Source organism: Pogoniulus pusillus, chromosome 16, assembly GCF_015220805.1.
Source record: "Pogoniulus pusillus isolate bPogPus1 chromosome 16, bPogPus1.pri, whole genome shotgun sequence".
In the NCBI taxonomy this organism is placed as follows: Eukaryota; Metazoa; Chordata; class Aves; order Piciformes; family Lybiidae; genus Pogoniulus; species Pogoniulus pusillus.
Window position 1 is genome coordinate 12179179 of NC_087279.1, and position 12326 is coordinate 12191504.

The 12326-nt window shown below is 42.5% G+C and overlaps 1 protein-coding gene across 1 annotated transcript in view; it reads right to left on the bottom strand.

Annotated features, from left to right (window-relative positions):
* PRKCD (protein kinase C delta) overlaps positions 1-12326 on the bottom strand; it is a 62335-nt gene that overhangs the window by 8363 nt on the left and 41646 nt on the right. Inside the window, exons 5-10 of the mRNA XM_064156528.1 lie at positions 4012-4168; positions 3334-3365; positions 2605-2690; positions 2118-2247; positions 1404-1504; positions 8-101 (exon numbers count right to left, since the gene is read on the bottom strand). Of these exons, the coding sequence (XP_064012598.1) occupies positions 8-101; positions 1404-1504; positions 2118-2247; positions 2605-2690; positions 3334-3365; positions 4012-4168 (600 nt within the window). The remainder of the gene's footprint in view (positions 1-7; positions 102-1403; positions 1505-2117; positions 2248-2604; positions 2691-3333; positions 3366-4011; positions 4169-12326) is intronic.

A 12326-nucleotide genomic window follows, 5' to 3' on the forward strand; every position in this document is an offset into this window, starting at 1 on the left:
TTCTCACCTGTTTTATCTCCTGGAGTTCTAGGTTTCTTATCAAAATCTTGATAAATACCAACACTTTCTACAGATCCAGAATCAGACCTTCGTGTAGATTTCTGAGGAGGAAAGGAACATCTGAAACTCTGCACCATTACTTTAGAAATACAACAATTGCTGTTACATGTAACAGGATGGCAGTAGGCACTTCTAAAAGTTATTAACTCCTAGGACACATCTTTTCTCAAGAGGTTTGGTTTATAGACCACTGACAGCCACGTTCTTTACAGCTTCACATCAGCCAATTGCTTTACTTCCTTCACTTCAAGAAAAGAAGTTACTGAAATTCTTGCACAGTCTGTGGTGTTCATGGCAAACTTATTAAAGGTTAAAATTCTTCCCACTGTGGGTTGAAACAAAGTATGGGGAAATGTCCTCTTGGATCTGTGTTCATTGAAATAGGAGGTGGGAATCACTGACCTGAAGTCACAGCTGTGTGTGACACTGGTCTTTAGCACAGATTTTAATGTATAGAAGACCTTCAAGATCAGGTTTTTAGCAATGAAAAATGAGGCTTGTCTTTGATGTGAAACAGCTGCTGCAACAGCTCTCACTGATATCAAGGTAAATGTTCTATGAATGCTTAGGAACACAGCTCAGAGGAAATGCTGTTGTGATATATTTTCCTGGTTTACTTCAGAGCTTCTGTCTGAATCTTTATTTGCAAGGCAGAAGCTGTCCACAAGAGACAGTCATGCTGCAGAAGGAGACGAACAATGCAAATAAACTCAGGACCAGATTTAATTCCAGAGGAGTTTTCTGTGTGCATACATACATATATATCTCAGGGGAATAAAAATTGAGACTATCTGCCATTGGAATGGGCTGCCCAGGGAGGTGGTGGAGGCACCATCCCTGGAGGTGTTCAAGCAAAGACTGGATGAGGCACTTAGTGCCATGGTCTAGTTGACTGGATAGAGATGGGGGGATAGGTTGGACTGTATGATCTTGGAGGTCTCTTCCAACCTGGTTAATTCTATGGTATATTTCTCCTTACTTAGTTTTAACACTCAAGTAGAATTCTAAATTTGAAGCATGGAAAAACAGACGTCAGCACTATGGTACCACTGTTAAATGATCAGAGAATAACTTTAGCACTACAGAAGAACAGAGTTTGATTTCAGGAAACTACCCAGCTTTTTAAAACTTCTTTTGTTTGGTGGGAGTTTTCCTCTCCACCAAATTCAACTTCAGGCTAGGGACATCTTAGTTTCTTTATGGGCCAAATTAAAGACAAAGCTCTCTGTATTTCCTCCATTCCAGACTCAGTTCCCCACAGAAGTGATACAGAAAAGATGAAGTGAAACTCCTGAAATGCTTGCAAAACAGCTACTTACCTGACAAATGGCAGTAAAACATACCTGGCTAACTTGATTTAAAGCTTCAGCTAGCAACTTCTGGTTTATTCCACATAAATTCGCCACCTTCTTCTGGCATTTATGGTGCACATTCATCCCACATTCTATAAGAGACATAAGGAGAGTTAGGAAAATACAACCTGATGTTACAACCAAAGGCTGTGTGTCTGTGTGCACTTCAGAGCCCCATGGTATGACCAGACTGCACATGGATCTATTACTGTTAATAGAACTGCAGTTTAAATCTTTAATACAATGAAAGCTACAGAAATTCTTCAACAGCAAAAAAAGCCTCCAGCATTTTACTCCCAAAATCTGTAACAATGAAAGTAAGTAACCTGCCCTTTTTGGGGGGAGAGTTATAAAAATGGTACTTAAAGAAAACACTTTCAGGACACTTTTAGGGACTGCCTTGAGTCAGATTCTTCAAATCTCAGCTACTCCCAAAGCAGCAGTTTTGATTATACTCAAGATTACTCCTCTGCAGTACATTTTCTGACTGCATTAGAAGCTCACCTTGGTTGAGCTGTCACATGAGCCTAGTGCCTATTTGTCTTGTCTCTCTCTATTACAAAAGCTTTTTCAGCTGTGCCTAGATGAGATGAATCCAACTCTGTACAGAAGCACACAGCGTGCAGCAACAGCTAATCTCTAGTGGTGGGTGGAACACCTGAAAAGCATGGAGAGGTCTCAGCTGCCTTTCCTCTGACCCTGTACCTTCACATTTGAGTCCTTGTTTGACCAGCCCCCAGAGCAGGCTGCCGCAGTGGTCACAGAAGGTAGGGCTCATGTAGTTGTAAACCTTGAAGCGGTGAGGCATGTCAATGTTGAAACGTTCCTTCTGAAACTGAGGACAGGGAGAGGGGTGAGGCCTGCTATCCAAAATAGGAACGGCTGCCTAAAGACAACACCTCTGATGGTACAAAGCTACAGCAATTTCTACCGCGAATAGCTCAGCTTTAACAGCCCCCAGGGAAAATCTGGCCCACCCCCTTGCAGGACTCTTAACTATTTCCTTGAGAGTTTCATCCACTACACACACACACACACACACACACATAATTGTCAAGAGAAGACAGCAACTTAGGTTGTCCAGCCAAGCACCTCCCAGATGGACAGAGCTATTTCTATACAAGCTTTTGTTAGCTGAGGGTGTTCAATTACATATCCACACTCTAAATAAATACAGACTTCCAGCTCTTACCATTGTGTCCCTGCTGTTGGCCGCAGTACCAGTACACCTCCCAATGATCTTATCGATACACTTCTTATGAATAGCAGCATTGCATTCTTCAAGACATACACAAGAAAAAAAGGAAGGATTCCTTCAGACAACAAACACATGGGATGAGGCATTTGCATTTCATAGCATAAAGTGAAAACAACACTCCTTTCCCTCGTACTCTACACCAAAGCCTTTCTTTTCTATCAATGTGGTTATCTTGTTAAGCCAATTCCCCACACTTTCTTTTACCTTACACTCTAATTCTAAACCAGATCTACCTAACAGAGGCAATGCCACCAGCATCTGATACCAGGACAGTATTATACTTTTGAGTTTCTACCCTTTGGTATCTCCTTAACTGTTTGGAGTAAGGCATGGAGAACCTATGCCAAGTCAAAAGTTTCTGCTCAGCTGTGAAACCCTTCAACAGCTGCAATTCTTTTTGGAAGAGGTGTCACAAAAACTGCTGTCTTAAGTAAGTACAACTTTTCAACCGCATTACACATGAAAAGAAGAGTTAAGCCAAGCTCTTGATACTAAAAGCTCAGGCAGGAATCATAATTAGACACTCTTAGGTTATTATGTATAACTAATGCTTAACATCCGCTGCTACCTGTGCTGATGATGCCCTGTGGTAATGATACCATTAGATCTACAGATTCAGGTGCGAAGTAGTGCAAGAAAAGGAGGGAAGAATGATCAACTTACGTCTGCATTTGTATCCTTGCTTGTTGAGTCCCCTGAAAAACAAAAGGAGGAAATGAAAAAATGCACATTTGCTGGAATAGAAGAGGTGTGTGTGTGTGGGTTATTTCTACCATGTCAACCAATCCATCTTTTGTCTATAGAAATATTTGTTCCGATTCCTAAACTGGTCTAGATTCTGCTATTCAGAACCCTCTGTTATGAAAGCAAGACTCAGAAGATAAGGTGGTGTGTTTTGGTAGGTCAGCAAATTCAGAGGGAAACCCAGGGAATACAAAGCTTCAATCCTCCTCAGCTGACTTGCTACAAAGTGCCCTTACTGTGAAAGGGATGCAGATTCTTACCCTATTGGGGTTTTCACTCTCTTACCAGCCACTTCACATCTGAGCATGATTTTCTCAGACCTACCCACCTCATTCTCTCATGAAACAGCTGCTGTTGACTCTGGCCCAGATCTCACTGGGTAATGACAGAATATTTTGCCAGTTATGTTAGTGGCAAAACCATTCAGGTTCCTTTCTTTCAGTGTGAAAAAGACAAGTACTACAATGCTGTTCAGTAAATCTGTAACGTCTCTTTCCCAGCACACATAAATTTAGTTGTCGTGTTCTGTCTCAGCGTATCTGATTTTGCAGTTACATGGCCTTTGGGGGTGATGGAAGCTTAGTGTTTCTTTCTTACCACACAAAGTCCTTGCAGACAGAACAAAACGTAGGCTGTCCAAAGAAGGTAGCAATGAATTCATGATTTTTGATGTAGTGGATTTTAGCTTGCTTGATAGCTCCTCTCCTGTTTATAGTCACCGTCCCCTCATTTTCCCTCATTGATTGTTTGCAGTCTAAAGGGAGAGACAAGAACACATACATTAAATACTTTGAGGTGTTAGGAAAAAAAAATATTTGCTTCTCCAGAAAGTTCAGCTTGTTATCCCATTTTAGACTCCTGTTTCTATTTATTTCACACCTGCATGCTGCAGACTTTCAGTCCAGCAAGGGTGGAACACGTGTACACACTACTTTCGTAAGGTGTCTCTATGTCCTTGTTTGCAAGCACTTCCCTCTCCTGCTCATTTGGATGAAGCCTTCAGAAAATAGGCTGAGAGGAAGAAGCAGGATGGAATGAGGTCTTGTTGGAGAAATGACAATCACAGCTGTTACCTTAAAAAAATACACCAGCTCCTATATATTGATTTATGTGCAGGAAAAACAAATGTTTGATTGGAAACAGGGAAGTCTTCTTCAATAGACTCCTTTTTCACGCTGCTGCTCCACATGCCCTCCTGAACCAGGAGCACAGCAGAAGTGCCTGTGAAGTGCTGCAGGATCTCGAGTCACCACTGGACCATACTATCCTCAGATGGGTGTCTTTCAGCCTCCAGGATCATTAAGCAGTCAGGACTAATGGCATTTTTCAGCTAGACCTTTCCTTTACATTATCTCACAACACTGATGCTATGTGTCAGCATGTCTCAATCCTGTGTTCCTCTCCTAGCCCCATGGGCTTCCAGAATATAGTACTATAGAATACTGAATAATTACACAGAAATTACTTAGGGTGTTAGCCAAGAAATAAAGCTGGTTTGTACAGGTCCTCCATTACAGGCTACAGTTATTTCTACTTATTCCAAAGAAAGCTTCCAAGTTTCTCTTCTAAAAATGAGCAGTGTGTCTCTCAGACTTTGTCACAACACAGACTGTAGGTCTTAGCTATACATTTGGAAAATAATAGGACTTTGTAACAGAGGCAACCCCATGAAGGTGCACCAGGAGAGATGGGTAGCTGGTAATTTAACCCTAGGACATGCTACTCGTCAATAGAGATGCTGAGCGACAGTCCCATTCAGCAGGGAAGGACAAAGGCTTGAATCAGCAGTAAGGAGCTGGATCAGCTGCTAAGCACATCATCTCTGGCCAGCAGCTCCGAGGTCCCCATCTGTGGATGTGGCCCACAGGTTAAAGTGCTACAAATCTCGGAGCAGTATGAGATTGCCTTTTCCAGGGTGGGTGTTTCCACAACAACAGAGTGAGGAAAAAGTTGGAAGAGCATTTTCCCATTGTCAATGCAATCATTTCTCACTTGCTCCATTGCATTGCTGCCTTTTAGCAGTATCAGTGGGAGCTTTGCTGATAGAAACAGAGTTGTTTTCTTTGCCAAGTCACACAAGCTGCGGTGTCTGAGCCTTCCTACAAAGTTACCCAGGGGTTCTGCTTTTCTTCTTGCTAGCTGTGCTCGGGTTTTATCACTGCATTAGCGGGCTACCGCCCCTGCTACCAACAGACCATTGAATCTGGAATACAATCTATCATTTGACACCATTTTGGGCATCCTGAGCTAATTTATCGGTTGCAGTCGAGAGCAGCCAGACAGCAGCAGCATGTGCGGCCTTAGCAAAGAAAGGACAACATCAGCTCAGAGATTAAGGAAAGAGTTGGCACATTAGTGGAGAGAAAGATCAAAAGAGGTGCCCAGGCTTTGCCACTAGGTATTAATGCACTTTTCTGAGAAGCTGTCCACCTGGTTCAGAGAAAAGCCTGCCCTGCCTCACCCTGAAAAAGCTCCCAACATGCACCATGACACCCTGGCACCACATACACCACTGCTGCCTCCTCCCAGCCAGGAACAGGATTTGTTCTGGCTGTTCATGCTGCTGAGTTCACCCAACAAAAGCTCCCATCAGCCGCTGCCCTTCTGCTTGTCCAAGTCTGCAAACAGCACTATCACTGTTTAATCCTAACGAGCAAATACAGGGACCTCACCCACTGGTCCTCAAATGCTGCAAGGAAGCCAGGCACTGAAAGAATACACACAAGAACAACGTTGTTGGAAGTCAGCAATACTTCATATTGTTTGCTGTATGAGAACAGTGTCTTTATAATGGTGATTTAATCAGTAACAGCAACAAAGCAGAGAAAGGTATGTGGGTTTATAGCTTTATAGCCTGTGTTCTGGGGAGATAACCTGCGAAGGAGCAGACCGAGGGACAACAGCTTCCCTGAAGTCTGTAAGGCAGGCAAACCAAGTGGCTAGTAATGTACAGCAGCACTCACCAAGTGAAGAGGACACAGCTTCTCACCCTGTAAGTCTTAGAGTAATTTAGTACTGCTGATACCATGTGACAAAGACTGCCAAACTTGATCAGGATATGGGAAACTGGTGTTTCCTTCACTTCTAGAGCACCAATAGCAACCTTGAGAGAAATATGCGAGCCTAACATCTATGTTCTTCACAGAAAGAGTGATTTCCCATTGGAATGGGCTGCCCAGGGAGGTGGTGGAGGCACCATCCCTGGACGTGTTCAAGAAAAGACTGGATGAGGCACTTGGTGCCATGGTCTAGTTGACTGGATAGGGCTGGGGGATAGGTTGGACTGGATGCTCTTGGAGGTCTCTTCCAACCTGGTTGATTCTATGTTTTGAGAAGATAAGTAATAAAACTGGTCAGTTTGTGCAAAGAAAGAAAACAGAAACCATCCACTTTCTTTAACCATACTTCAGTGGTGATGAAACCTTGAGCAGAGCAGAACTTCAAAACGTGCATATGAGAACACAGTCCTCACAACCAGCTGCCTTAGCAAATGCCTTTGCCAAACCCAACCAACGCACGAAAGTATAGCTGCTAACATTTTTGTAAGCCCCAGAAGCAGCCGAGAGGTTTGGACAGCAGCTGTCAGTCAAGGGCTGCTGAAACCGAGGTGGCTCTGAAATGATGGTGTAGCTCATTCTGATGGGTGTGTTTAACGAGTTCTCTTCAGTCTGCAAAGTAAATACCTTTAAGGTGTGTTGCTCCAGAAGCATTTTGTGAAGATCAGCCAATCATGGACCCAACTGGGGAACAAAGGCTTTATTTCAAATACGCAGAGACAATTAACAATTGCAAGGAAGTAACTTTCCCAACAACTGCTTGGATGCAGGGTGGAGATGAGGGAAGGAAGAACACAAAGGAAAGCCTTTGCTTCCCCCTTCAGTTGAGCCCAGGATTCCCACAAACAAAACAACACATGTCCTGAGTCCAGCACACAGTCAGGAACAGTCGTGTACAAAACAGCTGAATCAGCAGCTAGAATCCAGGTGACCTCTGTGGCCTGGACCTGAATTCAATCATTTTGGACCCAGCACACATCATTAAACATAATCTATTTCCTCTATTGAGAGCTGTGGTTAATATTTATCACTGTCACACTGCTCATTTATTTCAAGGTCCCTTCCCAAAACCTGCAGCTGATGTGACAAAAGCACTCAGAACTCCTCTGTCCTATATATTCATCAAACGATTAAGCACAACTGTGAATGGGCAGAGCAGCTCTCCAGAAATGCTGCAAACACTCCCTGCATGCACTGCCCCGTACACACTAATCCCAGCACCAGACCTTCCGAGTACTTCACAGTCCCCGCAGCCACTCACACAACACATGACCCACAGCCTGGAAAACATTAGCTAAAACAGTATTGCTAGAACTCTCAGGGACTGAAATAAACCTCAAGGTAGGACGTCAAATCGTCTCAAGTGAACCTCAAAAGTTCAAGGGCAGAAGAAAACAACCTCCAGAATAACCTGACTAGATCTTTTTAGGAGAAGGAATAGAAAAACCATTTACCACCTTCAGAGTTTATTTTTCATTTTAGCTTGCTCACTTCCCGTTTGTGCTTGTGAACAGAGGAAAGACAACAGTGCTGCTGTCAGAAACTGACAACAGGGACTTCAAACAGGGGCAGGCAAAACGTTTGCTGAGCTAACTGGCTGCTCAAGCTGAGATTTGCCTGAAACTTTGTAATAAATTACAAGACCCACTAACATTTCTGTTCAGTGTCCCCTTTTGCTGTTCTTGCTTTGTTTAAAAGTTAAGTGCACCTTCAGGACAAGAAAAATATTAATCTCTTAGAGCAATCATTAAAAGGAAGGCTAAATCCTCACAAAGGAGACTTCTGGTATGAACTGCCTCAGAGGAATACTGCTCTTTAACCTGGTCCTGCAAAGGATTGCTTTACAGATCACATGGACAAACTCCACCATTTACAGAATTCCCAAAAGCCTACATTTCTGTGACATGAATTTGCTATTTTAAACCATTTGGGGTTCTGTGATTCTCAGATTTCATTTACAGGGTATTAATTAATATTGCCAGGTAGTTCCTTCTTCCTTTTGTAATTTTTTTAAACCATGTCCCCTGCGTTCAGCACTTGCAGAGGTTACACTGCTGACAATTTAAGTAGCAATACCAATAATTCGCTACTGTAGAAGCCAGTATTGCTCTCACAGCTGGCACAACCTCCTACAACTTCCCTCCGGCCCAAGCATTTACAGTCCAAGCTTTAGCACACATCGTGTCACAAGCTCTCAGCGGCACCTCGATGGAAAGTGTATGTGCTGCTGCTGTAAAAAAGCCTCAGCTATGGCATGCTCTGCTCTGCACAGAGACTGGGACACCTGTGGGGGTTGATTTCTTGCCTGCTCCTCTAAATAAATGAATGAAGTTCTGCCCGGGTGACTGTGCCAGCAGCCTCTCCTGCGCTGACACTCAGCAGAGCACTGCAGTGGATGGCTCTGCAGCTACTTGCAGCTGGTCTCTACTGAACCAGTCTTCATAGGCAGCAATGAACTCAGCGATCCCTCAGAAAAGTGCTAAAACAAACTGCCAGAGGTTTAGCAAGTCCTGTCTTTCAGTCCAGGAGAAACAAATCCCACCTCGACACTCCAGCCTTTGTAGCCCTCTCGGCATCTGCAGAGCAGCTCTGCTCACCCAGCCTGTGCTCAGCCCTCCAGAGTATTGTTCTCTTAAGTTCTGAGAAGTGTTTTGGTTAACGCTCCTGTAGATACCTGAGAGCTCATTCCCTGTTTCACTAGAATCAACTAACTGGAAAACAGGCTTTCTCTTCTTTCTCTTTTAAATTACAAAGGCAGAGTAAACCAAACCTTTAAAAATACAGCATCTAAATCACACTTCTTGTGAGCATATAAAGATATTGCATTTTCTACACAAGCTGTTAGCTACCTTACCAACCAAATACACTGCCAGCTTCCTGCATCTGCTGATGGTTGACTTTCTTATAGAAAGCTAAGCTGGAAAATGCTTTTGTTAAACCCCTGCAATCACACTTCTAGATGCAGATTAAAGCAGATTCTAGGTGCCACTGAATAACTATCACATCTGCCAAGTTTCTAGAAACAGGATTTTCCTAGTTAAATGATTAAATCATCATTGTAAATGGAGAAGTTGGTATAAGGCACAGGTCTGGATTTTCACCCCTTATCATTATTATTTACTAGTACTGTGACAATCCTTTCTGCAGAGAAACAGGCTTCAAATCTTAATTTAGACCCATACAACGTGCTGGCTGTGACAGAAAATCTGTTATTTACCCTACTATTTTTCACAGATGCCTGAGAGAAAGTCTAAAATCTCATGCTTCCCCTACACTCAAAACAACACACAGAGAAAAAACTGCTCAAAACACATGCAGCTCTCAGGTTCACGTTCCTGTCCCAGAAGACAGACGCTTAAGATATCAAAAGTTCACATGCAGATTACTCACCTTCTGATACAGCTAACAGCATTTTAAGGGAAGAATTCAGTAACTCTTTTTCCAAGAAGCTGAAGCCCACAAAGCAGCAATTTGGCATTCAAAACCAAGGCCCAAACATACTTCCAAAGCTGCTAACACAGCTCAAGATACCCAGCAGTACCGTAAGCCACCCCCATGACCCTGCGTTTTCTTACTGGGTAAGGTCATTAACTACATTTGAATAACCAAAGATCAAGCAAAGCATTAAACGTATTGGAACTCCCACCACTAAAGCTGCTTTACAGAACTATAACCTAGTTTCAATACTATGATGAGAGGAGGGGCAGAAAGAAAACAGTATTCCAAAGTGAAAATAGGGATCAACTCTGTTCTCATGTTTCACACAGCAGAAGGAAAACTTTTAATTCCCAGCACAAGCTTATTTTCCAATCACAGGACAGAAAACAAACAAATTCTTTGACAGCTCTAAGCCAGGGCCCTCCAGCCCTGGTTTTACAGAGTCTAGAAAGAAAAACTCCTTTGAGATTGGGAAGACATTTCATATATAGCCCTAACTTAACTGCCCAGGCCTCAGTCTGCAAAAAGAACATACAAACGAAATGCTGCAGTGCAGCCTACCACAGAGAAGATATTAATATGAGTTCATTCCATAATGGAGCAGTAACATACTTGCTTCTCAAGACTGCTGCCTAACCATCAAAGAAGAGAAAAGCAGTTTTCTCTAAAAGGTGGCAGAACGTTTGGTGCCTGGAAGGGCTGAAGAGCAACAGCTTTACTTTGCCAAACAAGCCAAAGAAAGGATTATTCACTTGCAAAATGCTTGGAGATTTTCAAACACAAGGTAGGACCTGTAACTCACGAGACACTGGTGGTACCAATACCTTCAGGGACACCTGTGAACAACTGAAATACCAGTTCATAACAAGCCTTTGTTACTATTTTTAGAAACACAGCTACCTGTATGGGAAGGCGTGTAAGAGAGAAAACAAAGTGGTATGTGCACAGGAAGGAACGTGAACTGTCTCTGAGCTGTCAACTGTTAACTCAAGGGTTTAGCAATGTGAAGAATGGGAGCTAATACAAACATCCTTGTAACACACCAACATCTCTGCAGTAAATCTGCTGGCTGTTCATTTTGCTAGAGAAAACATTCACAGCAGTGCAATGGTGGGCCCAAACTCAGTCAAGGTTTGCCTGTTTTGCAATACACAGGTAGCCACACAGGGAAGTCTGTGATTCTGAGGATTAGCATATGAACATGTGAACACTGCCAATACCACTCTGAGTGACTTTCCTTCACAAAGGGTAGATGAATAAATGTGCTGAATGGTAATTTCCACTGCTTCTGTGGTTTGGTTACCAAAAAGCTATCGGTGAGTAATTTTCTATAAAGCAGAAGATAAATAGGAAGTTGCTGTTGAGTAGAAGGTCTAACAAGAGCATTAACAGGTGAATCCTAACTTGCCAATTAAAGTATGATTGCATGACTTCTGTTTGATGTTTAGCTTTCATCCACCATCTGCAATCCCTACTAACCACAGTGAAAAGAACTGCAAGAACATTTCATCTGTTTTTAAATTATTTAGATCAATCACTAAGTACAAGTATTTGAGGACTTAAGAGCATACAGTTATATTAGCTCCCAGCTAACAGCAAAAAAACAACAAAAAACAATTTATGGAAGATTTTAATTCATGCTGTCTCTATTGTCCCTCACGTCTATGTCAGAAGAGGAAACATGCTTCAGCCTCATAAAATGAGCAGCTGACAATACTAAAGCCAGTTTTTAATAGATTTGGTTGAGAAACTTAAGTTCACTTGGCAAAGGGATTTTTGTATGTCTCATTAAACAGAGTCCCACGATAGCACTGCCCTGTCAAACTGCCTTGCACACAAAACCCACAGCAAAGACCAAGATAAAGGTTTTCTAATGGCTCACAACAGTTTGAATGCCAACCAGAATGTTACTAGTGCCTAAACAGAGAGTTTCTGATCTTTAGAGAAATGCTTTTCCTTACAGGCTCTTCAGAGTCACACAGTTCTTTGAAATTTTGCTTTAGAGAGTTAAATTTTCATGCAGGAGACAAAAATAATGAGCATACAGACTGATTTTTTTTCCATTACTAAGATAAAATGTCAGCTCTGAAATGTCAGGTAGTACATGTGACATCCTATCTTTAGGAGCTTCTCTAGTAACTGCTACACAGATCGCACATACAGTACAAAAACGCATGGCACACTCACAATTAACATGCTGTATGAGAGCAGAACTGTGTTCCCTGTACATATCTGAGGGGAAAAAGAAAACCCTCATCAGTGCTCTAACACTTACTGCTTAACTCTTTCCAGTTATGATTCACAAGCATACAGTATTACACCATGTAAGGCTAACACAGCCATAGGCAGACCAATCCAACTCCCAGGAAATAATGGTTTCATGACTTCTAGTATGGGGAAATTCCAACCACTAGGCTG